General features: G+C 47.4%; 1 protein-coding gene across 3 annotated transcripts in view; it reads left to right on the top strand.

Moving 5' to 3' along the window:
• LOC108545687 (uncharacterized) overlaps positions 1-26,950 on the top strand; it is a 159,639-nt gene that overhangs the window by 77,406 nt on the left and 55,283 nt on the right. For all 3 annotated transcript variants that reach the window (XR_001890099.1, XM_017897439.1, XM_017897438.1), the window contains exons 8-10: positions 20,125-20,376; positions 24,984-25,303; positions 25,975-26,530. Coding sequence is in view for 2 of the 3 variants with exons in the window: in XM_017897439.1 (XP_017752928.1) it covers positions 20,125-20,376; positions 24,984-25,303; positions 25,975-26,530 (1,128 nt within the window). In the remaining variant the exon portion in view is untranslated. The remainder of the gene's footprint in view (positions 1-20,124; positions 20,377-24,983; positions 25,304-25,974; positions 26,531-26,950) is intronic.

The raw sequence follows: 26,950 nt of genomic DNA, 5'->3' as shown, positions 1-26,950 counted from the left end.
TGCGTCACCGTTTTCGACCAATAGCGAGCGGAGTTAATCAGCCGTGAGAATGTAAACACGCGATGCCTTCTTTTCTCGAACGCGCAATACTCGAACGGTTGCCGGGGTGAACCTCTTACACGCTGGAAGCTTAATTCGAGCGATCGCGGGTAGCCAAAGCAGGACTCGGGTTTCGCGTTTGCGGTCTCTCGCGATTACTTCGGATTTTTACGAACGCTGCCTACGTGCTGGTTATAAAACTGTATTTTTAAACGAGCCTCGTAGAGTACCGCGAACGCGGCCGAGATGTTTGTAATTCTCGAGAACGATCCTTCTCCGCGCGTCGACTAATCGCGAAAAATATTTGCGGATGATCGCATCGTCCCGGTTGTACCTCGTTCAAATATTATCCCATCGTTCATTCCGAATTTAATGCTTCCATGGATATGCACGTGGAAGAGAAATAAAACGCGGCGAATAATAAATATTCAATTTGCTTGAAACAGAGATAGAGATTTACCGACACCGAGCACCGATTTTCGTTCAAATCGAATCCGGCGTTCACGCTTGCACGCGGCTCATTATTCGCTGTAATTGCACGAAACGGCGATTTGTTTCCCGCAGCTGAGAGAAGCAAATGTTAGAATAATATGCGATTAGAATTGCAAAAATGGATACTTCGGGGATGGAGAACGAGGAGTGTTGTGAGTCTGTAACCGACGACTCCTGAAATCGGCACGAGATCGACGTTGCTTCGCGTTAATTACAACGAAACGCATTAATTTTCACGTTTGTCCAGAGTTAATCGCGGTTCGTTGCCGGTTTGTCCGTGTTTTGTTCGCGATCGTTCGATAATTGACTAATTAGCGGTAACGAGGCGTTTTTCCCTGGTGGTCAGGATCGCTGCACCTCCGAGTACGATCCTTGGTCTTTTCACACCTGCGAGAAATTTGCGTAGACGCGATCGTTTTGGATAAACGCTGTCCCGATCAATCTCTCCACACCTGTCCACTCAGCGGAATGCCGCTACTGCGTGTGCGTTTACGCGCGTTCTAGGTAATTTAGCCATTCACAGGGGATTTATGGGTCAAGAGAGAAAGAGACGTCTCAACCGCTCGGACTTGATTACCGAATGTCGAATTTATTAACTTCTCGCTTTTAATTTGTACGTTTCGACGTTGAAATAACAGTGGTCGCTGAAACTTCTCGATCTATACTGTTGTTAGATCTTGGGTTTAATAAAAATGGCGATTATATAACGCGGTAGGTCTTCGTCTTCGAAAAGTCGCGACTGCTAAATACCGATTTTCTTATCGATTTTCCCTTTTAATTTATGACGATTACATAAATTTTCCAATTCTAATTTTTATTAAATTTCCTGCAAAAATTCTTCTCCCGAGAAGTATATCGATACCGCTGTATCACGCGGAGTCTCCATTTTTGAATATCAAATCTTCGAGATTTTCAAATATCAGCTATATCAAATTTCCGCTTTCAATTTATAACAGACGTTTGCACATCGAAATGCAGCGATTACATAAATTTTGGGATGCATATTTTTATTAAATTTCGTACAAAATTTGCTCTCCCGAGAAGCCAGTTGATACAGCTGTGCCACGTTTCCGTCTTTGAATAACCGAGATTTTAGAACATCGATTCTATCAAATTTTTGCTTTCAATTTGTAACAGACGTTTGCTCATCGAAATGCACCGATGGTACAGATATTTCCGTCTATATTCCTGTTTAATTTCGCTGCATCTCGATAACGCGACGGACTTCCATCTTTGAAGAGGCGAGATTTATGAACACTTATAAAAATTCCTCTCCTTTAAATCAGACGTTTGAATGACCAAAATTTTCAACTCGTACGAAAATCTTCGAAGAGATATCTCGACGTGAACGTAAGAAAATGACACGAAGTGTGGAGATTTTGTACAGACATCGTGCAATCAGACCCAACGAGCTCGTTTAATCGAATTACGCGGACGCTAATTACCTTCTCCACTGACTCAACGATATCTCTCCGAGTTGTAAACATCGGAACGAGCATTTTCACTGACTCTACATCCAGTTGCATATTTTGCAAACACGCATGCGACAGTCGTAAAGTGAACGATGACAGTGGACCACCTATACGAGCACTGCGTGGACTGCAGGCGAGGACTTCTCGGGGACCTCGTCGGAGATTTCTCTGCCGACGTTGGCTACACCTTTGGTATCTCTGGTACCACTTGTGGAAGGTAGCGCGAGACCAGCGTCGGCCATCGGAACCGCGTGTCCACGCGAGAGAACAAACGAATGCACGCTATTAAAAAGATTTCACGACGTTCGGCATTGTCGGCCATTAACTCGCGATCGCGTAGCGAATGGGGTCCCTCTTCATCCGCGTGAAAGTCCGAACAGCGTCGGCCATTAAAATTTATTAATTCCACGCCACGACGCGCGATTCGTCCCAATTTTTCTGCCCTTTTTTCTTTTCCCTTTTCTCCCTCCTCTTCAGCGTCGCGTCGGACGACCTCGAATTTATGCAGCAAACTCGCGTCTCGCCGAATCTCTTACGCCTATTACGGCAAGGTACACACACCCGAGGATCTGCGAGGATCGCGCAAGAAATTTCGTGTTTATTTTCCCGATTAACGCGCGTGGCCTGAGTGAGATCTTCGACCGGTTTCTTAGATCGGTTCGTAAGTTAACGAGATGATTGGCTCTCGCGGTGGTTCCGTAATTTTAGCGCAACGAGGAAGTCTATTGGCCTCTGTGTAGGAGGCTCGTAAGCGAATATGATAATGCCTCGGTGTTCGTCGCGCAGTTTTAGTAGTGGGTGTTCGCGAACGAGGCGAGATTTGCCTGGCTTCGAGCGTGTCTTGTTCGGTATGATTAACAGGCGTCGGGAAATTACCGTTTTTGCGTCTCCCGCCATTTTTCGCTCGCGAGTACACGGCCCGTTCTTCGCTAATATCCCACCTCGAAACGATATTTTTATCCGACCGCGTCCATAATAACGCGACGAAATTCCTCAGCCGTGGAGAAATCGATAGCGAATAGGTATAAATCTCGGTGGCGTTGTCTCGAAATTCTGCCAATGTCACGACTCCGAGAGATAAAAGCGTATCGCGAAATCGCGAAATTCAGATCCGCATAGTAGATTAGCACGGAACTCGGTTTGGTCTCGTTAGAGCGATCGCAAATTGCTGTATTATAAGCGTCGGAGCGATCGGTGGTGAAATAATGGCGTTCAAGTTATCGACACTTGGGATCGTCCGTGGTTTAATTTAACACCGAGCAGTGAAACGAGAAATTTGATGGGATCTTTAGGTACCATTCGCTACCAACTTACTACCCCTAAATTTCGTTCGAGATCTCGTGTACCTGAAAGTAACTCGGACATTTTTGAATCATCGTTAATGGCACGACGCAATGGGTCGTCTAAGGTCTATAAAATCCTAGCTGAAGGGTTCGACGAGACACTTTTTGATAGTCCACCACACACCGTCTGTATCACGCATCGTAGAAGACTTGGAGTTGTATTAATCCGATTAATCCGATCCTATTAACCTGATCTTTATTACAGATCAGAAGTGGGATTCGAATCCACGCCCACAGAGTGGACTGCGATTCTGATTGTAGTTTATATTTTTTAGTGGTATGAAATAAACGGAGGCTCGAGGTCTTCTACGATGCGTGGTGCAGGCAGCGGACTGTCAAAACGAGGTGCGTCGTCGAACCCTTCGGCAAGGTTTTATAGGCTCTATGACAACCCATTGCGTCACTCAACCCAGCTTCGAGAATTGATAAGCTCTGGATGGTTCCTGGAAGCAAAGATAGATCTCGATGCAGGGTGACGCGAAATAGATTCCTCTCACGCCATCGACGTGAGAATCTTTCAAATTGACATCGTACTGCATACCGATTGGAACTCGGCTATCTTATCTCGGCTCGATATCTCGAATTAGCATTCCAAAGATCAACACACGGCTTATCGATAAACCAGGAAGTTTTTGTACATAACCGGTTGTACATTGTTCTACGGGCAGTTCACTCGTTACATATCGTAAGAAACGTACGATTTCGAGGGTTCTTGACACGAGGTAGGAAGCATTCTCGCTTTCCTCGGTGTCGATGACCGGCTTATTTAGGCTTCAGTCGAGATACGTTTCAGTGGATCCGTTGTCATCCAAGTATCGATGATCGTTTACTTAGTTTTGGGCCGAAATACGTTCGGAGAATTGCTCTCGAACACGATTGACAGGAATAGTCCTCGATGTCGGCGACCTTTTCGTTTAGAAGATAAGGACACGGAGAGAAGACTACTCATAGAGGCGAGATACCTTTCACGTTTATCTTCTCTCGTATATTAAACTTAAAGATGGCTGAAATTTGTTCGGATCCCCACACACGCCAACTATCTATCCTTGGCACCCTTGCGATACCGATTGCCGTTGGCTGATATCTCGGAAACTGGTAGATATTCCGAGGTAAAATTTAGAATCCTTCGCAATTATTTCTTTGACACGGGGAATTGTAGAGTTAGATAACGTATCTCCCGTAAATAAGCGTTATAATTGGCTCTGGACTGACGAACGGATGCCGACAAGCGTATCCTTCGCGGACGTCTAAGAGAGCTACTCCTCTGACTCTCATGGTCTCTAACTCTTATCTCGATATCCGAGCCTGGTGTCTAACATCCGCATCCGCCCGCGGTCCTAGAATCTCGCCGATCTCTTCCTAGAAATCGGACGCGCGAGCTATCTCCTGCCAAAGGACAGAGATCGAGGAAACTCGTCCACAGGATGGTCCGTTATCGCGTTACTCGAGGCCATTTATTTGAAAAAGTTTCGCCGGTAAAAATGGCCGGCAATCCGATACGCGTAATCGGTTACCTCGTTAGAAGTTCAGAAATATCTGACGGATTTAAACTTTGCTGGAGAATTTCGCGAGTTCTACGACGTATGGCGTCACACCTCGCGGACTCTCCAGGGCAATTAAACCCCCGAGGCCGAAGGGTGGAAGATTGGATGGCGACGGAAAAGCTGAATTGCAGAAGACGGGAGGGAGAGACCATGGTGGACCGGTATGAAGGATCGTGCCGATCGCTCGGCTTCGTAGGCAAGTCGGAGAACGTTGTCCTTGTTCTTGCGGCCTCCGCGGAACCTACATCCTCGGTGCGAAGCGAGGTCGCGCAGAATTTACAATCGAATAAAAAGTGTCAGCTTAGCCAGGGAAATCGTTAATTATCGGGACGAATTGCATCCGGGCGGGCACGCATGGTAAATCGACGAACGGTGACCAACCTCCCGTCTCTCTCTCTCTCTCTCTCTCTTCCTTTTTCATCTTGCCGTGGAAGCCATCGATGCCGAACGATGCCTTACCGGCCATTCATATCGGCCGAGCGTGTGTGCACGGTAAAACGATCCCGCGCATAAAGTTCGATTAACGCGAGCAATCAACCCGCGCGCGTGTCGAGGCTGGTTTCACTCGTAGAGCGTGCCAGATGCGCCGCCTAAAACTTTCACGCCGAGGCGTAAACGCGTTCCGGTGTGTCCTGAATTTCGACTCCTCGCGGTCTGCCCGGTAGACCTGCGTCCACCCGTTTCCTTATCGAGAGGGGAGCACCGGGCCCGATTATACCCTCCTCGACCCGGATGGAACCGCCTCGGGAACGAGAAATGGCCGCCCGTGCCGAGTTTCCGTCAGAGAAAACACAGCCTCTAGGAAGCGAGAGGCCGTTGAAGATTTTTCCATCGCGGATCGGTGTAAAAGGATACACCGTGGCCTCGCGTGATTCTTACTTTCGTCCGGCCCCGAGCGAAACGTCCCGCGTGTCAGCCTGCGTTTTCATTCACCAGCGGATACGTCTATACGGCATCTAGCAGGTCGCGCGTAAGAGCGGAGAAACGCGATTTCGCCGGATAATCCGGATTTAATCGTTAGGTAATCGAGCGTCGGATTTGCACGGCGTCCGATCGGCAGAGGTGTACCGGTTAATCGATTCCCGATCGGCAGACACTGCCACGCGCGTGGCGACCGTCACGCGTTTTCGCGCCGTTTCGCGGCTGGTGGCGATCGCGTAGAAAATTACCTCATTTCGCGGCATGCTTAACGACTCGCGCGATGATGCTCGCGAGGAACACGCGCGAAAGTGGGAATATTTAGCCGCGCGTTTCACTGGGAGATGCCTCGGTGATATATCACCGCGCGCCGATTACCTCCAGGCGCCGCGATGCCTGCACGCGTGCCGGCTCTGTTTACGAAAGTGTGCGAAAATTACGGACGGCGAAAGAGTCGGATGGTATATTACGAGAGAAACGAGCGGCGATAATCGAAGTAGGCGTTCGAAGATGCATGGAAACTTTTCGATGGAAAGTTACGCGTCGCGTGCCACTCGGCTCGTCGCATTCTCGCTCTTCCACGCCTGTATTTTCGTCCAGTCGCATTTTTCCTCTTTCCTCCTTTCCCTTTGTTCTCGGATATTCGTAGCCGACGTTCTGGCACGTACGTCCAAGCCTTGGATCCTGGAACGTTGATCGATCCTACGGTGATATATGATGCGACGATCTCTGACCTTCGATCTTAACGTTTTGGGCCCGTTATAGGCCCAGTCGCGCGTTCATTTAACCCTTTGCAGATGACCGTCGCATATATGCGTTCGGCGAAAACAACTGATAGGGCGATCGAGGAACTCGTTAGTGTGCACACCACGTAGACGCGTTACTATGGCCGAGGAACACATATGCGCCCGCTGTTGCGGCCTTAGGACCGCACGTCTCAAGTTAAGCGGTGGACTGTTGTATGTTCTCATGTATGTTCTCATTACCATCGTCGATATGAACGAAAATCGCGCTTAACGCGTTAACGGTGCTAGATTTTCCGTTCAGGCCTCGTCGGTCCGTACGGCCCGGAAGGGCCCGCAAGATGGCTGTAACAGTGGCGTGAACGGAACGGTTCGTAAAATCGTCGTGGCTTTCAACGTATTAAGTAAAAATGAGCGCTGATAATTTTCAATGACTATCGCGACAACGGCTGCGCAAAGGGTTAACCCTTTCGCTGCAAACAGAGCCTGTAGGCACTCAGCCATAGTCTCTTCCTCCGAACGAACAGCTCCTTTAGGCGCCGTGCATTTGTTTTCGGTACCTGGCCAATAGTCCCCATTAAATCCATTGTTCTCGACGCGCAGCATACGTTTCTCATGCAGAGATTTTTTCACATAATCGAATACGATTCTCCGCGTAGTCGATCTCCCACTGTCAACGTCAGCTCCCTACAGAGCGATTCGTTTCTGAGCGCTTCGCAGCGAAAGGGTTAACCTTTTGCACTCCAGAGGCGCCTCTCGGTTGCCATTTAATCACGTTCTAAAAATCGATGTTAATTAATACACGAAATGGAAAATTATTCAACGATGAGTGGAATGTCGAGGTAAAATAATTCTTATTTACCGTTTTAAAAAGTCCCTCGACTTTATGGCAGGATGTCTTCGAATTACTATTTTTCCGTGATGAAGAAATCGCCGAGTGCAAAGGGTTAATACGGATCAACAGCATAAACAAATGTTCGAACCGAAATTTCTTTCATTGTCACGTGTCTGCGAAATTCAGTGACCTCGAGTTGTTCGGACGTACGTAGATCGCTGCGGAATTTCTATGGAAGGATTTTTCCCTCGTTTCAAGGTTCAACGCGAGTGGTGGAGGGTGAGGTTGTCAATTCGCGTATAAATATCCATTGTCCGTGGACAGGTTGTGCAACGATAGGTCGTCAAACTTTCAACGGGCGATACTTGGCCACGCGGATAGGTTGGTACGATGTGTGGTGGAGCCGTATGAAAAGGCAAGGACTCGAGTGCAGTCGTTATTTCCACGCGGTGAAATATCTCGACGCGATCGTTTCGATATCGGTTCTACCGAGGCGGTACAAAGTCCCGATCCTTAGATCGTTTCGCGGAAATGGCGGAGATAATAAATATCGTAGGAAACGGAATTAGTTGGTAGGTGGAAGGCTATACGTTTCGGTTGATTAATTGCCCGCGTGGCCGGCTCGGTCTCGTTTCAAGGAAACGCGACGACTGGGGCAATAAGTAATATTTAAAGGCGGTAAAAACGGTAAAAGTGAAACGAAATATTTCGAACCGCGGAAAGATCGCGGCTTCCTGGATCATAAGTCTCGGAGACAGCGCGCGCGCCGCTTGGGACCTTTTCAGAAATGGGGTACCGTCACGATTTCATCGCGGAACCCGGTGACTCACTTCGTTCGCTTCGAAATATCGACTTTGTAACGCGATTGGGAAAAAGGTACCGCGCGGACCATGGTCGATGAGACCAACGTCACGTTCTCTGGTTATTCGTTTGGAAATATTTACTCCTTTCGCGGATGTTTCGTCTGGCGAGACCGCCGGGAAAAGGTAGCAAACACGCGACGCTTTGTCGGAGTGGTACCGGTACCAGTGTGCTCGGTACCAGAATATTCTTATTAATCGATGTTGGCGCACGGAACGGCTATAAATCGTCGTTTTCACCGTAAGACAATTTTCACTCGCGGAAATCGATGTCGGCCTCGCTGTTAACGCACCGCCGTCTGATCATTTGCGCATGCAAAGAAATATGGCGGAGCTAATCCCGGCGGGGAACTTCTCTTCCCAGTCTAGGCATCGAATATTCGTGTTTTTGGGGGAAAAGATTACCGCTTATTGTCACTGCTCGATTTTTAAATCGGGGAAAATATCGGAAGCGCGATAAAATTAAAAACTAATTTTAATTACCATTATTTTATCACCTACGCGCAATACTGCGATCTTTACTTTTTAAACTGAATTTAAATAAATTTTTTTCCACGTTTGGGTTACCGATTTAGCCGCGTTTACTTATGCGTTACTAATTGATAATTCTCCCGTACTTGGCGATGCTATTACATTGTCGTGTGTCGTTTAATATGAAACTTACGTTAAAAATTCTTCGTTCCGTGTTATCATATCCGCGAATTTCCTCGCGATATATATTCAATTTCTCGATGTCTCACCTCTTTCCGTTCCCTTCCTCGTCCTTCGTCATCCATTCCTCCATTAATCTCCGTGCCTTATAACATCGAGTCACGCACCGAGTATCCAGGATCGTAATTTCCCATATCGACGAAGGCAGATAAATGTCTGTTTGGACTTGGACTTCGGTCTCGATTCGTCATACCGAAAATTAAGAACGTAATACTTGGACACTGCGAGAGGTTCGAGTAGCCCGCGGAAAAAAATCGTAAAGCATAAATTACTTATTCGGATAAATTACCGCCAACTTATTTCATCATTATCCCCCGAAGGATCCTCTTATTTCCACTGTACTTTCCATCCGCGAACCGATCGGTAATTCCAAAAACACCCTCTCCATCGTCGTACCTTCGGTTCCCCGTAACAATTCGCGAAAGTTCGACCTGGGTTCCGTGAAAGTGGCCAGCCCCACGTGGCATTATCCCGTGACACGCGGGACCAGGGTTTCGTTTCTCGTTTTGCATATACGCGTTTGATCGCTTGTCGCGTGACCAGCCCTGATATTCCCAAGGAGCCGCGGCAGCCCGCGATAACTCAGCCGCGGCTGGTCGATTTCAATGAACGTGTTTTCGTGTTCCCCAATGATTTGCACGCCGGCTGATCTAGTAATTTACGGGACGACGTCGAATTCCCGGCTCTGTGTTTATTTTACGCGACGCCGGCCGCGCCGCTCCAACGATCTCCGTGGAAAGCGTGCGAACGTGGACGATCTCCTCGTTCGAACGCTCGCAGCTGATCCACCACGCGATGTCGCTCCACATGGAAAGCACCCGACCATCTGTTTCCCAGCGATCCTCGCGTGAACCGATTCTCCAGTTACGTGCATGATTATGCAGCTTTTGATTATTCGTTTCGTCGCCATTTTCCTCCATTTTATTGAATTTTATTTGATTTTATTTCATTTCATTTCATCGCTTTCCTTCGTTCGTGCAACTGCTAGCTTACGTTGATCGTGCAATTGTATACGAGAAAATTACACGGATTTGTCGGAAACAATTTGTGAAACAAATTGTCGGTGACAATTTCGAAATATTGAAAAATAATGAAAAATAATGAAAAATATTGAAAAATATTTTCAAGTTACAAAAATGACGGACGAGTTAAATCTGTTCGAATCAATCCCTATCGATCTGTTATTATTTATTCAAGATGAAACGCGTAAAATAAAAGAGTTATTGGAAAGTAAACGTAACATTGTTCGAATAATACTGGGAACAAGTCACGATAGTCGAAGATGTTTTCTTTTTTTCTTCAGGATATTTCGAAATTTTTGTCGTGTCGCGTGGAATAAAGCGATTCTCGTTAATTACGGTACCGAGAGAAATGTACACTCTTATTACATATGTTTACACCCTAATAGCCCGGCGGGAAATTCATAAATCGTTATGTCGCCCGTGAAACGGAATTGCGCGCGGTAATATAGCTTATTAATGGTATAAACCATCCTAATTGGACATAATTAGGTATTTCATTTGTAGCTACGAATGGTCGTAACCGCGAGCCGGTATAGTCATTCGGGGCATAAAACGAGTGGTGTAATAAGGCGTTTTAGCTCGCGATAGCGTACAATTTTAATGAAACAATTATATTTACGGTCTTAACTGTTTTTCCGAAGTTAGACCGGCAAATTCCCGGAAATTAGATCGAAACGACGTAAAAATCCCGTCCAAGTCGTTTAATTCCCTCCGCTACGCGTTCATTAATGCGCAACACCCCCCGTGGCTAATGAAACGCGGCATTAAACTCGATATGCTCCTAGGCGTTCTAGAAGGACTTTTTATTCCACGACGGAATTGCAGATGAGAAGAAAAGGCGGGAAAAAATGGCCGATATGGCCACGGTTACCATATCGAGCGTGTGCCATTTATAGAAATTATACGATAGCGATAGAATATGGGATGAAATATCCATCTCGTCGCGGTCTGTAATCTTCGACGTCTAACACGAGAAAAGGAGGGAGAGAGAGAGGGAGAAAACAGAAAAAAGAAACAAAGAGGAGATAAACGAAAAAGTAGGGATAAAATTCATTCGGCAGACGTCACGATTTCGAGTGTTCCTCGCGGTGGCCTCTTCGTTTCTCCGGAGCCGAATGGAAAGTCCACACGAGGGTCGTATAATGGAGCACATCTACTCGTGTGTGTCCGCATATATTTAACCTCTCCAAGGGAAACACGGGGATATTAAATTGCAGCGTTTAAACATCGTGTGGTTACTTATTTGCAAGTCTAACGATCGTTACTACAACCGTTTCTGCATTACCTCTTACGCGCTGTAATCCTCCATAGACATTCCCGTTTTTTCTTCCTCCTCGTCTGCCCCGATTACATAAATGTTTGTCTGCGGCCACGGTAACCGTGTCGCCTATCCTCGCCTTTTCCGACCACTTTCCCCGACCCTTTTCCCTCGATTCCAGCTTTTCCTCTCCCATCGCGCGAAACGATGTCGCGCGAAAATTCGAACTCTGCCAATTCCGTACGACCCAGCTCGGGAGGTCGCGTAAAAGTAGGGTAGCAGAGACGATTAAACGTCGCTACGACGGATTCGGCAATCTCCGCCTTCTCTTTTCCTTTTTACACGAAGTTCCTACAATTGGAAATGAATCTTTCTCTCGAGTAACGCATCACACGCGTCGGTAATCGTTCTATCAAACTGCCTGTCACCTAGTTTCTCCTCCTCGATCGTTAATATTTAATCGAGGGAACGGCTCTCTCGATTGCCCCTTTTTCATCTCGGTCAACGAGCCGGATCAAAAATGAATTTCAGCGTTTTTAGTTTTAATTCTTTTTCACCGGGATATTCGGGAAGAAAGAGAGCTTTCTATTCGAGCGAACGCCTCTGTCATCAGCTCCGTCGGTTCTCTCGCAAAGGACAGTGGTCGTAAGGTTAGGGAAGAAAAAATCGAAAGGGTGCATTTTTAACGCGAAATCGAAGAAAGCGCGACGGCATTGGAAAGAAAGAAACCTCCCGGGCAGAGGCGTTTTCGCCATAAAGGGCCACTGTCGTGTCGTGGGGCCACGCGATTCTTTCGAGGGACACTGTGGTTACGGGGCCAACGAATGCATTTTCGCAGAAAGACCGATAACTGAACGTAAAAGGAGGGAACAAGGAAGCCTTTCATTATATCCCGCGATGGGTTGAGATACCGAAAGTCGGCCTTGTTCCGTATTACAATGGCATACCCGTGGCAGCGAACCTCTACCTGCCACGGGGGAACGGGTGCAGGTAACGCACCAACTTTTCTTAATGGCCGGTTTGTCCATCGGCGAAGCTTCCCAGGGCGAACGATCGTTCTTCAGCCGTTTGGTACGCCTTTGATTCACTCTGGCAATCGTGACACGCGAGGTACCAGAGGACTCTAACGCGTTCGATTAACGACAGCTCGAGTTTGTCCGTGTCTAACGACATCGTTTCGCGTGTCTCGTTCCCTTACGTTTATGGCCGCTATAAATAACCAGTCACCGGCGAATCGAGAGACCAGAAGAACCTCGTTCCCCATGAAAAACTCGCGTTTCTCAGGCTAACGCTCTGTGTTTTCGATTCTTTGGCTAATTCGAGCAAGAGCCGAGGGGATTACGACCAGGCGGATTTTTGAACGGGGTCGGGAATTCGAATCGAGATCGATTAATCGTAAAATCACATTTCCATCTTTCTCTCTCTCCTTTCTTTCCGACATAATTATCCCCATACATTTTTTACCCGCTCCAGTGATACGCGCGGAAGATACGTGTCCGAAGTTTCTCTCCGGGACATTAAACCCCGGTGAACTTCTTTTCGCTTTTACGTTTCTACTGCCATTTTACGTTGCTCGGTTAGGCGATAAAAGTGGAGGAATCGCGTGGAAAAAATGTGAATAGGAAATTGTTCCCGGGTCGTTTCGCAATCGAAAAATCCTTTGCTCTCGCGTCGATGTCGAGATTACTACGAGATGCTACGAGGAAGAGGAATTTCCGATGGAAAAATGCCGGTCATTTTTCACGGTGGCGTTTTCGCTGATGCGCAAAGTGGCCAAGCGAGTTACCGTTTATCTCCGTTGCTTGATCTTTTGACACGAACGGTGCCGTGTCCCTTTCCCGGGGAAACGCTCGCTCGAAAAGGCGAAAGTGGAGATTCTAAATAGCGATGAACAAGGTGTAGTTCATGGCCGGGATTGCCGCGGCCATTCCGCGGAAGTTTATTCAGGCAATCACGCGTCCGACCACCGCCAGACCAAACTTCGTCGCCGAGTACTCGTGATTCGTTTCTCTCTCCATTTACTTCGCGTAATTAACGTCCGACGATGTCGAATTTTTCGATAACGATCGTATCGCGCCGGCATTTTCTTTCTCCTTTTTATCCCCCCTCTTTTTACTCTCTATTTTCGCTTCTTTACCCCGGTATAACCGAGTAATTAAGAGACTCGAGAGCTTTTTATTTTTCATGCACGAGTACAGGATTTCGCGTTTGTCCAGAGGTTTCTCATGTAAATTTCCTCGAATTAACTGCTTCTTTAAAGTCTTTTAGATTATCGCACGTGATAGTTTTGTTGCCGGTGACAGAAATCGAACGATTAAATGGCCGTGTACCTGTCCTCCGGGAGTCTCCGTTACGTTTTACGAGTTAAAGCGATTATTTCGATCCACCGTTTCAAAAATCCAAACCACTTTAATCTTGCATAATTACGTTCTCTTCGACACCGTCACTGACTCTGAGCTAATCCCGAGGATCCTTTTGTAATTTCTTGCAACCTCCGGGTGACAGGTATACGGTATTTATATTCGCAGGTATGCGGACATAGTCCTCGCTATAAGCATTGTTCGGAAATATCTATAAAAGCGTATTTCCAATATCCCCCGATGTCTCACGGGTTTGAACCCTTCTGTTAAATAGGTTACTGTTCATTGTCTCTCGAGAATACGGAAATTTAAAGAGGCTTTGCGTCGAGCTAAGTATTAAGGTTGACTAGACATATTATGTTTAAAGGCTGGTACAAAGCTCGATTCGAAGATTAGGATTTCTCAAGCACTTACAAGGAGAGTGCAAGTCCTTCGGGTTATTGATTTAGTTGAAAATTTGCAAAGAAAATGTTCAAGAAAATATACCATTATATGTGCAACCACTCGATAGTTTTCGAGATATTCACGATTAAAGCTTCATTATTCTTAACTAGAGATTTCTTCCGAATAGTTATCGATGGTTATCAAGTGGCATTCTGACTTAACGGCACTTGATAAATATTCGAAATAAATCTGTAATTAAGGCAATAACAAAAGTTTAACACTAAACGTACCAAGCGGGGTCAAATGACCCCTTTCAAAATTTTGTACTCTGTAAATCGTGCATTCGTTGTTACTTTTTTTCCTCACTCGACTTTTTGTAAATTCTTCTATCGTCTGATTACTTAACACTTAGCCAGAGCGAACTATACGGTTTCCACCGGGCATTTTTCGGAAATACCGAATAAGGGGCCTTAAAAATTGGCGAATTTTATTATATGTCGTGCTTTATAGAAGCAGTTCGTCGGTAATTGCGAACTCCAAATGGAGGTAGTGTAAGTAATAACCGAAAATGAGAAACGCGTTGCTAAGGTCAAAATGGGAGATCTGTCCGATCGGTCGGCTAAGTGTTGACCCTTTGCACTCGAGAGGTGACCCTCAGTCACCGTTTCATAAAATTTCGAAGATCGATATTAATTAATACATCAAATTTAATGTAACGTGACCGTGTACGAGGTATCGAAATCAAATAATTCTACAATTTTATTATTATATTATTCTTCATTTACTGCTCAGAAAAGTATCGTCAGTTTTTTAGTAGAGAATCTTTGAATCTCTACTTTTCTCTAGCCGAAAAATCGTCGAGTGCGCAAAGGGTTAATTTCTCGTCTTCCGTTTTTCTCTTAACTTATGTCTTTTTACCGAGAAGAATTCTTTGCATACCTTGTGTACCACGAGGGGTCATTCGACCTCTTATGGTAAGAACAAGTAGGCGCGAAGTACCGTTTAAGGTACGTTTCGTGTTAATTTCGGCATACCGTAAGGGATCGATAGGGAAAAGAACAACGAGTTTCACGAGTCAGGTGTAGAAAAGCCGAAAATTGTTAGTCGCGTCATATACGCAGTAGCCATCCATACCTGACCGAAAACCATACGCTCCAGAAACCCAATTACCCCCTTTCTGCCGACTGCCTAATAAGAGGTAACAAAAAGGAAGATTTCCGTCATAAAGAAAAATTCCTTGAGGCCCTTTAATCTCGCCTTAGCTGCTCTCCTCGGCTTCGTGGTCTCGCAGGTGGTTACTCGTCGGACCGGGAGCTTTTATTACGTCCGAGTTACGGTCAGGTAGTCCGGCCTCGAAACGCGTTCAGGTAGCCGGTATCAACAGGTCGCCGGCCAGGCTACGATCGTCGATCGACCCGGTATCCGTGTCAGTCTTCCACGGAGCACGCGTCAGCGAGGTGGTCCTCTCCGAGTTCGAGCATCTTCGTAGCTGCAGCCATAATCGATCCGCGGCCATAACCGCTCGGTATCCAAAAGCGTGACCAGCCGACATGAGAGTGAGTGATTTACTTTTCCTCGCGAACAACAACACCTTTGAATCGGCCGTTCTGGCCCGCTGATCCCGCTGAACTTTATTACGTATTTACGGGCGCAGCCGGCCAGTCGGTTGCAAACGACTCTCGATTCCGAGAAACTCGAAGGCGAGGGAATTGCGTAAGTGCGTGGACTATTCTCAGCTCGATTTTTCGTCACATATTTCGAATTCTGGCCCTCCGAGCTTTCCCGCCGCGTTATTTCGCAGTGATGGCTGTTCGCCGTGCTCTCTGCAGTGCTCGTTGCTTTCGTACGACCGGTCGGTGAAGTGAGAGTAAGGTCAGGAATTGGATTGGTTCGATCGGAATTGCGAATCGGTCGCGGAGGATGAAGAAGGAGGCCCCAGGCTCTATCGGAAGATTTACGTGACGGTGACTGTTGGTGAATAAATTTCTCGTTCTTTTGCTTTCGGAATACGCGCGCGTTGCCTTTGCGCCGACGCTCGGAGAAGCGAGAGTTAGGTCAGGTTCGACGGAAGTGATTGGAATTCGAGCGAATTCGACGTGGTCGAGATTCAGGTCTCTCGAAGGTCAGGTCTCGATAATACGTTTGCGAAATTCCCGCGGAGCGTGCGTTTTTGCGAATAGCTGTAATCCAGGCGAAGGTAAGGTCAGTTTCTAAGGAACTCGTCGGAATTCGAGTGAAATTGCCCGAGAACGATCAAGGAATCGTGTTGCAGTCGCGCAGACCGTGTGTCGGAAGAGTCGGGTTCCTGTGATAAATTTCTCGGATATTTCCAAGCGTGCATTGCAGCTAGACAGACGAGGAACAAGGGTAACACGTCGAGGCGCGAAAAAAATTCGTCACGCTTCACGTGAAACGGTTAAGCGGGATTCCATTAACCTCCATTTTTATGACACGTGCATGCTCGTAGGATCGAGCAACGAAATATTTGAAATTACAAATTTTTCACGCGTATTCAGCGTTCCCGAATTCGGCTGTAATATTTCGAAAATGTCGAGAATCGATTCGCAAGGTTCCCAAAACTTTCCATCCGTAGTTATCCAGGGATCTAGATATCTTCTCGTAACCTCGGGTGCGGGTAATAAACACGAGAAATTTTTATGGCGAATTTCCTTTGGTCCTTTTTAAAGTTTCGTATCACATGTTGGAGAACAGTTAGGGGAAAAGCAAGGGTAACGTAAACTGTGGAAGGGGGTCACAGGTATCGAGGCGGAATTGCCGGTTGCCCAAAAGTCTCGAGCTCTAGCGGTCGTTGATTAACGGTTATGGCTTTTCTCGGCCTTTGTTACGGAATTGTACGAGCGAGACGCGTGTATTCTTGGCTTTCTCTTCTGCACAGGCCAGCTTTTTCGCTTATTTTTATATTGCGGTTTCTAGTAGGCTCCGAGGAACGCGCAGCGAGCTCGTGATTCCGGTCGAACGTTCCGCCAAGTTCCGGTAATATGGCGGCCGAGAGACGCGAATTTGCTTTCGCCCGTGTTTTGTTCCGTCGCGGTATCCTTGGAAAGCATCCCGAGCTTTCATCTTTTCCTCCCGGTGTGTCGGTATTTCGTCTCGTTAGGTTACATTTTCGATCGAGGAAATCGAAAACGCGCGCGAACCCTGAGCATTCCGCCAGGAATTCGACGAATTACTCGCAGCCGGTAAGTTTCATTATTAATTATTTATACCCTGCGCGAAATTATCCGGGGAGTTATCTAAAGAGCCATCGAAAAAAGAGAAAAGAATTTCTCCGTCGAATCGACGTGTTTCTAATATTTCTTCGATCGTGTACTCTGTTCCACGCGCAGTCGAAATATCGCAAAATTCAGATTTTATCGTCGGTATTGTGCTTCTGCTTATCGTTTAGTTCGATCGAAACTATCGTAGGTTAGTTTGTCTATCTAAACTGTCTAGTTTGCTCGCTTCTCTAGCAACCGAACGGGAAAGAAATCGGAAAAATGCTGCTTGCTTTGTACGCTTATCCTTACCAGAGATTAGATCTACTAGACTCTTATCTGTTAAGAGAAATGGAATCTACCGAGCTATTAACATTGAAAATGTCAGAAATCGTTCGTTGGTATTCGCTTTAAGGCTTTCGATTAAACGCAGCACCGTTTCGGTTGGAATTTTATTCTCGAGTAAAAAGGATACAGCTCGCCGCTATTGACACGAGAGAACTATTTTTCTCTCGCTCACCGTGAAATTCGCACGAGACAATTTCATTATCTAGATCGTAGAAAGTTAATAAATGAAAATTGCATGGTCTTTCGTAAGCCACGGCTCCGTTTAACGGCGATCCGAGCAAGATGTAACGATTACTATCGCGATCGTTCCCTGTTACGCCTTTCACCCGACTTTGACCAGCGATTAGATTAACCCCTTAAGAAGATCAACTCGCGAGGAGCGATCGTTCTCGTAATACCTCCGCGATCCACGTATAGAACCACTTTCTTCGTGCCTACGAGAAATATCTCGTAATTCTTTGCGTTACTCCGGATAATCTTATCGAAGTTCGAGACGAAGGTACGCCGAAGAGATGTTAATTTCGCGGAAAGAGATATCGCCATGATCGCGAATTGCATACGCATCGATAGAACGCGCGCGCGCAAGTAATAGAAACGATACGTCGAAGTAATAAAAGTTTCGAATTAAAACAGATTTATCACGCCTCGCGTCGGAAGCGGAACGAGCAAGATCTTATCGGCACTTGCATTTATTTCCCTTATCGATCGAGCTCCATAGATTATCTCTCTGCGTTTACCGATGCATTAAGGTACACAAATTGTTGCTTCTCATCGTGTACCCGCGATATCTGTACCACTGGATCATTTCGAAAATAGAAAAGAAACTGGACACTTCCTCGTGCCGTGGAACGCGAGAAGCGACTCGCGATATATCTGCCGGATTCGTGGTTAAAGTCGTTAACGAGAAACGAATTACACGTTTCGCGAGGCAACGGTCCTTCGAACTCGTGGCAATTAGCGCGCCACGCGGGTCGCGCGGCGCACGCGCAATTGGAAATCGGCGCGCGCCGTCGATTAGCGCGCGCGTTTGATCGACGCGACAACAATATCTCGATTCTTCGTCGGTTAATCGCGTAAATCGCGGGTTTCTAAATTTAGTCGAAGCACGGTGAAATCGGCCATTAATCTTGCATTTATTCGTCGGTCCGTGCACACGCGTTGGTCTCGGTCCGCGACCGTGGAACGTTTTCCGTTGCGTTTTGCCTCGTGGCCATGTCGTCGATTGGCTTTTGGTCGTTCCAATGGATCTCCGACCGTGAAGATAACGGTCGATCTCGATGTGCTCTCGATAGCGAGGATCGCACTGGCAATAATTTGCAGTCTTTGTGCTCTAGAGAAGAAAACTAATAATCGAAGCTGGTTATTATGACTCACGATTTTCACTTTCGTTCTCGATTTAATAGCTCTGTATGGATTTCTAAAGATTCTTCGAGATATCGACGGTTTAATATCGAGGAGAATTTATGGAAGGCATTCTAGAGATCGCCGTGGAATTTGTTCCAGTTGCTCTAAAGAATTTATTTTCTACTCTTTTTTCGATTTTTTCCTCTTTTTTTTTTTCTTTTTTCTTGTTCTTTTTTTTTTTTTTTTTTAATTGGCGTCGACGTTGGAGGATTTTTCGACGAGGCGATAGAAACGACGATTCTTTGCAAGAATTCGCGGAAAAGTGGAGTTGGATGGGCGCCAGAGTAAAATTAGTCGAATCGAGAATAGGGATAAAATGGTGGAAAAATTGTTCCAAGCTTCGTGGACACGCGACTAATTTTTGCCGCGCCCAGTTCCCTGCCTTCACAATTTCGTTTCACGAACGCGTCTCGACGCTCCTCGACTAGAAATTGCTCCTACCGAAACGCGAACCAATTTTCCTTCGTGTTTGCGCCTTTAATACGTCCACCTTTTTCTCCTCGCGCAGCGAGATTAACGCGGTAAGAACGTTAAAGTGGCATTTTTTAATCGACTTCTATCCCTGTCGAGGATTTAGGGGAAGAATTACTTCAAATCTTATAGAAAGCAGTATTCCTTTCGTATTTTCCAGCGCGAATATCGCGCATAGAATACTTCTGAAGTTTCTTTGGAAAACGCAAGAAGAGAAAGCAATAAAATAGAGAGAAAATTAAAAGTAAATGATTAATATGAATATAATTCACACGCTTCATATACTCTTTCATAAGCGTACTGGAAAAATTCCCGTTCGTATCACGAATTCCTCGCGTATCGTCGAATCCTACCAGGGACGCGATATCGGAATTTCCAGAGAGCGCAACAACGTATCCGATTCGTCGACGAAATTTCAAGCCGCGATCGCGGTCTGTGGAGTACTTTCGCGAGGCATCGTCCACCACGTCGAGATCGAAGCAGGGAACGGAAAAGGTAAAAATAAAAATTGGGGGGTTAAATTATCCCGGGACTGATTGAAAGCGGTGCATCGTCGGAGTCCGACAAAGGAGAGATGCACGAACACGTGCGTCGGGGCAAACCGATTTACCTAGCCGGTTTCGATAGGATCAGAAACTGGTCCGCGACAGGCGTGGCGGCGTGCGAGATTATCAGATGAAGCGATTCGGCTGTTCGGTGTTTCAGAACTTGGTGCCTTACCGCTGCAGTAGCGACAGCGACGAGGAGCCAGTCACGAAGCAGCCTCGACTGAGCCGCAGACACTCGCGGGGTTCTGGAAGGGAATCCCCGGGTCAGTCGGTACGTTCGACGCGCTCGAAACGCCACAGAGCCACGAGATCGCGATACTACGAGGATTCAGCCACGAGCAGAGCGGACCTGTCCGACACCGACGCGTCTTCCGAGATTCGATCGATCGGCGATGGATCCTACTTCGAGGTACGTATACCGAAAGCGAGGTTTACCCGGTCATCTGCTTCTCTTGCTACAGTGAGGACACACGGCTGTAAGGCTGTACTAGCTGGTGGCGAGCACGCGACGCGGAGGAGTCGTGAAACCGGTATGGCAACGTTTCCCAAACTGTTCCCGAGGAACAATGGAAGCACGCGTCGCCGGGAGGAAGTTTGCTTGATTAACGCGCGGTGACTGTTCGATTCACGATCCATAGTGTCTCTGTGTGTACACGCGTGTGCTCGTATCCGCCGTGTGGATCCGTTAACGAAGACGGATTCGTGGATTAGCGGTGAATCCCCGACTGGCGAGCAGTCGATCAGCGTTGCTCTCCGGGCTCGAGAAAGTTGGATTCGTGGGCGAAATAGTGGTGCTTTGTGCCATCGTTGTTTCAGTGCCAACGGACACCGGGGACCCGGTGAATTTTCCCCGGCCAACGAGTATAATAGCAACTTTACCCGCGAAACGAGTGCGTCGATTTGGGAAACGTTGCGGTGCGGTTATTCGAGGATGGACGCGACACCTGGCTGTGCAAGTGAACCTGATCCTTATTAGCCAACGGCCATTGTTTCGTTCCTGGATCGAGGAAACGGTATCGCGTACCTCGTGCATGCGTTCGTGCCTATGTTCGCGAACGAAATTTCGAAACACGTTTTCCTTCGCAAGCGGAAACGCACCCCGGCAATTCCGGAACGCCGAAAACGCTGGGAGAGAAGCGACTGGGAGTAAAACGGAGAGTTCTCTAGTAATGTGTAACTCTAATTGCCTCGCACTCGAGGAACACGTTAATTTCATTCGTACCGGTGCAACACGGCTATATCGACTTTCGTTTTCCACGAACCATTATTCCTTCTTCCCAGTCGCTTTCTAACAAACGCTCTGGACGGCTGAAAATTCGCAGTCAGAAACTATAGAGCATCCCTCCGACGTAAACCGTCCAGCAGACCCACGAGCGGATACCTGAGTATGGAGATGAGCCTGATCCTTATTAGCGGCCATTGTCTCGTTCCGAGAACCCAAGCGATCACTGTCCCTCCGCTGCCTTTGCCTCGAGCACACACAAGCCCCTATCGCTCCTCGAGATTTTCTTCGCGTTTCGATTTCCGCCACGCCGGGGAAAGAAAGTTGGCGTGAAAAACGCGTGGACGTGCTGCTGTGCTGTCCGGTGTGTCGATGACACGATCTCTCACGGGTGCATCGAGCGTACGCAGTGTAACGTTATTCGTCGCACGTGCGTTACCAGTGCGAATGATCTACCGTCCGCGGTCTACGATAAGGTGATTACGGTGCGTGGCGCGGAACGCGAGCGTTTCCACGGCGTTTCTTTCGTTGCATCGCTTTGTTGGTAGGTGAAATTGATTTACGAGGTCGGTTCTGGACGTTGCGAACGAATTAATCGTACTTCGGTCGAGATCGCGCTTTTCTAATTGGGAATTACAATTTTTCCGCGCTCTTTGTTGCATCTGTTGCACGCGCGGTCTTCGGTGGAAGAAATTTACCATTGTATTACTTACCGATGCTTTCTGCTCGTTCTTATTCCCTTCGCAGTCGTTAACTCGCCGTGTATAATCCATACCTCGTGCTCGGACGCGGGTACACAGCGCTGAAAAAGAAAAGAAGAGATCGTCGGTACCGAGAAGAAGAAGTTAACGACGGAAAGTGTTAAACGATCGGACGGTGAATTTTCTAATCGCTTCGGCGTAACAATTATATCGCGGGCCTTCGTTGAACGTCGAGCGACGAATATTCGAATAGGCTATTTTCCATACCTTCTCCCCCCGCCCCCGACCCCCATTCGTTTATTATTACGTACGCCCTAGTCTCAGCTCGGAATCGCGAAATCTCGCCTATATAAATTCGGCGCGCGTTTTTTTTTTTTTTTTTTTCTTTTTTCTTTTTCTCTTTCTTTCTCACCGGTAATTATATTCCTCCATTTTCTCGATAGCAGTTGGAACAAGTTTTTTGTACGCCTGGCAACACTTTAGCGCGCGGAGTGGAACGCGTTCGGCGGCGTTCCTTTCGTTCCATCTCTTTGTTGCTCGGTGAAATTGATTTACGACGTCGAACTTTTCATTTTCGAGCACATTAATTAACGCTCCAGTCAAATCGAAACGCGTCGAACCCGCGCGAGGATTTATCGTTCTGGTGCCGCTTCTGGTAACCGGACCACGGCTGATCGACAGGATCTCGTGACACGGAATCATCGTCGTCCTCTCTTCGTTGTCGGAGTCCCTGGACTCGAACGGAGCCCGAGAGGTTAGCCGATGGCACCGGAGGAAGAACGGTATTTCTTTTTCTCTCCGTTATCCCTTTTTTTCTCCTTTCTCTCTCTCTCTCTCTCTCTTTCTCGGTCTCTCTCTTCCCTTTTCTTCCCCTCGGCCGTTTTTCTCATCGAGAAAGCTCGAAAAATACTTCTCGTTTCCGAACGCGCGCGCGCTGCACTGCTCGAGCAGAATGAGAACTCGACGGGAGAAAGTGCACACACCGGGGCCTTTTACCTTCTGAAATATTCACCGGACGAAATAAAATAAAAATTGAAATTGACGCGTAATTACGCGTACGTGACGTCGAGGAACGTGCTTGCGTTGCATCAACAGTCACAAACGAATACGTATTTTCTTCTCTTCCGTTCGAAGCGTCGTTGCGTATCCTACGCCAAAGAAACCAGTTTCTCGGCGTCGTCTTTCGAATCAGCCTTATTACCGTTCCATTATTCCGTCGCGTTACACCGTCCGTTTCCATTCTTCGTGGTCGCACGAGCCTCTTCCATCCCGGGTGCTACATCTTGTTCCGCATTTTCCGATTCTCTCTCTTCTCTCCGGTTTCCCAATTCTCGTATTTTTATCTTCTTTGAAACTGTTCGCTTCGGCCATCTCTCTTTTCCCCGTGTAACTCGTGAGAATCGAATTTTTCTCGCGTTTAACCGTGACTCCCGGTACGTTTCAGGCCCAATCATGGGCCTCTGTCGTTGGAAAATTGAATTTTCGACGGCGATACGTAAAATTCGAAATTTCGTTTTTCTTCGAGTTGGGAAATGCTTTGAAAGAAAGGAAAACTCGAGTTTCTCGGAAGAGAGTTATCATTCACGAGTACTTTCGCGTTCTTCCGCACCTACCGTTCTTTTTATCTGATAACGACGCCACTTCTATCGGTGCCCTGCTACTACCAGTCCACCATCGAAACCGACTCGAGTTTCTTCTATATGTTTACCTGTAAAATAGCGAGGAAAAAGGAGGAGAGGGATAAATATGGAGAGCAAGTGAGTTAACCTATTTTAGTGGATTACCTATTTTATTTTCATAGCCACCTCGCGAGGAGCTCGCCGGAGTGAGAACAACTGTAACCTGAAATCCTAATGGCGTCGGCTCGCTTCTTGCTTTTCTCGATCGATCGGCACCGTTTTTGCCCTTTTGCCGTGTACGAATGCAATCGGCGAACGAAAGCGTGTTGTATACAGCGATCGTGTCGAGGTAACGCGAAACACTTTGGAGCGTGAAATTTTCACGGTTGCATCACGGCTCGATTTTATGGAGCACGAGAGAGAATCCGTTTTGTCGAGCAACAAATAATAATGACCGGAATGGCGTTCGCATACCGACACTCGGTGTGTTAAGTGGAAAGAAATCTGCCGCGAAACGAGCCACGTATACACGCCGGCGTGCCGCCGTTATAAAGCGAATCGCACACGCGCCTCCTCGACCACGAACACGTTTTATTTTCATTTATTTTCTTTTTTCATTTTCCTATTTTTCTCCTCCTTTTTCTTCCCCTTTCTTCCTCTTTACGAGTTACCATTTCCTATCCGAATTTGGCCAAACCTCTTCTTTTCAGGGAATATAAAATTAAACTCGTAATTAATCTTCCGCTGTTCGAAATTCGGCCAAAGCATCGAAGCTTTCCTTTCTCGTTTCGAGCGGATACCGGTAGAACCGTCTCGATTTACTCGCCGTGATTAATCGCGTTTGCGCGTTTACTGGCACGCGGCAAAAAGCGGATAACATGCAAAATACGCGAGGGTTCGATCTAGGTCGAAGAAAGAATGCAATTCGAACGGGGCACCTACGCTGCTTGGTTTGGTTATCTGCGAGAAAATCGTTGGCAGGATTGAGAAATCGGGAAGAAAATGTCGCAACGGTTCCCCGCGAAAGTTACGCGTGGATAGGAAAATTCTATTCGCGGCGATATATTTCGACGAGATCGAACAGCTGTGCCGTGGTGTTGGTGCGCGAGTTAGCGGGCTGATCGATAATTAACTTCTTATCGTGGAAAATTATCGCGATAATCTGCACGCGCGTCGCGCGCTCGACCAGTCGCGGCGGAGAGATGCTTACGCGCGGTCGATCATGCTTCTCTTCGGTATCGAACACTCCAGAATCGAAGGCGTCCCGCTAAGAATAACTCTTTTACCGTCAGCCGAACCTAGGTACGTCCGTCTTGACCAGTCAATGCTCGGATAAGGGCTCCGCGACGATTATAAGGGCGGCCTGTTCCGATTATAACTCGTCGATGGAATTTCGTGATTCCGGTGGTCGATCGACGGTGCTTGTAAACGACGGGAGAAACGAGAGAGAACGACTCGTGATGTCTGATTTCAGGATGAATTATGTCCGCTGTACGTGATGGACGGAAAGTCCGAGGGAACGGAAAATCCCCGAGAAGCTAATCGAATCGCGAACACGTTAGGCGACCAGGGTGAAGAGGGTGACATCGAGGAAGGCGCTTTAAGCGAGGACGAAGAGGACGACATGCCACCGACACCTGACACAGTACCGATGACAAATTCGACGGCCATCGTGGAGAGCTGCGATCAGATCGACGGTCAGCCCGGGAACGTTGAACAGTCCAACGGGAATTTAGCCGCTAACGAGCCAGCGAAACGTCGCAGAACCACTGAGGAGGTCGCCTCTTTTAACACGTAAGACCGCCTTATCGTCGCTTTATCACGTGGGCGTGTGCGGCTGATCGACGTGCACGAGTACGCCGCCACGTTCCTAGGGAATAATTACTATACACGCTCACGTTTCGTTTCATCCGCCAGTTTCTACCTTTCTTCTCGATAACTCGCGAGTTCTCGGCAACTCTCGTCATTCGCGCTTTGCCGAACAACGTTTCGTTGGAAAATATCGGCTATCGTGGATAGAGTCCTCCGACGTTTCCAACGCAGATAAACGATAACGGAGAGTTCCGTTGCAAGCCACGCTATCGATCGTGCGAAATAGAACTAGCTTATCTTCGCGGGACACTCGATCTGAAGAGCCATCCGTGCTCCGAGAGAACACGGATATCGATATTATTGGAAAACGATCGCGACGAATTCGCCTTATTACGCTCTATATTCGCGCTGTTACAGGGGAAAAAAAAAAAGAGGAAAGAAGGAAATTGGGTCGTAAAGTTAGGAAAAAAAAATCGGAAAATTCGCGAATATACGTAATATTGGAACCCGCGAACGGAATACTCGCGACTTGTACTTCTCCCCTCGGAGAATACGTACAAAGTCATCCCCATCGATCGCTGGTCGCGCTCGTTTCTAACACGCGAAAGGGAGCAAGAAATTTCGCGTCACTGATCCGTGTCGTTTGGCATTAGGTCCGACAGGAAATCGAAGAATTGCGCGACCTTCTACTTCCGCCACCTGGACACCGACTCGGAGCAGAACGAGGAGGCGGCGATCGTGGCGGAGGACTCGTCCGAGGAGGAGTGGACGTACACGTCGTCCCGGACGACCAACGTAACGACGGAGGAACGCAAGACGAACGTGGTGGTGCGTCTGGACTTTGGCGAGGGGCAGAGCGAATCGCGGCCCAACGAGGGAAACGCGAAAACGAGCGAGATGAAGCCCGTTAAAGAGACGTCCAATATGGAGGGTGTCGACGAGACTTCAAACGAAACCGACGCGTCTTCACACCGCGAGAAAGACAGTGACGACGAAACGAGAAACGACAAGACGAGCATCCAGAGGCTCATCAAGGAGGTAGAGAAATTGGTCGGGGAGGAAAGGCGTAACGGCGCGTCCAAAACCTTCCCGCAGCTGATTCTCGATGATAAGGGTATATCGAATAATCATCGCGCCAAGTACGCGAGGATCAAGGAGTGGTTGAAACTCAACTCCGCTCGGAGCCACGAGGGACGATCGACGTCACAGGTAGGTGGTGGCAATCGTTGTCATTGGGTGATGACGAGGATTCGATTTCACTCGTACACGCCATTGTATTTCTCCTCTTTCTACCTTTCTTCGATGGCACGAGGTTATTTTCGTGCTAATTCGAAGGCAAGGTCGTTTCTTTTAGAACGTAACTCGATGTCTCGCGATTGGACCCTCGGGGCTTGGTACTATGCGATGAGACTGTTTACGCGACTTGTCCAAGTTCCTTTTGCAAACTGACGATTATTTCCAAACGATTTTTGAAACACGCGTTCACTCCTTCGTTACCCGTGAGTTACTTAACCCGTGAGTTAAAAAGCTGCTTTGTTTCGCGATATTTCTCTCTTAAATACCTCTTTTCCGTATTTATTCGCGGTTACGTAGAGGCTGAAAATTGAAAAGCTAAACGAGCGGCGGGAG

The sequence above is a fragment of the Eufriesea mexicana genome, unplaced genomic scaffold (assembly GCF_001483705.2).
Source record: "Eufriesea mexicana isolate 0111107269 unplaced genomic scaffold, ASM148370v2 scaffold492, whole genome shotgun sequence".
Classification (NCBI taxonomy): Eukaryota; Metazoa; Arthropoda; class Insecta; order Hymenoptera; family Apidae; genus Eufriesea; species Eufriesea mexicana.
This window is presented reverse-complemented; position numbering and strand designations above follow the sequence as displayed.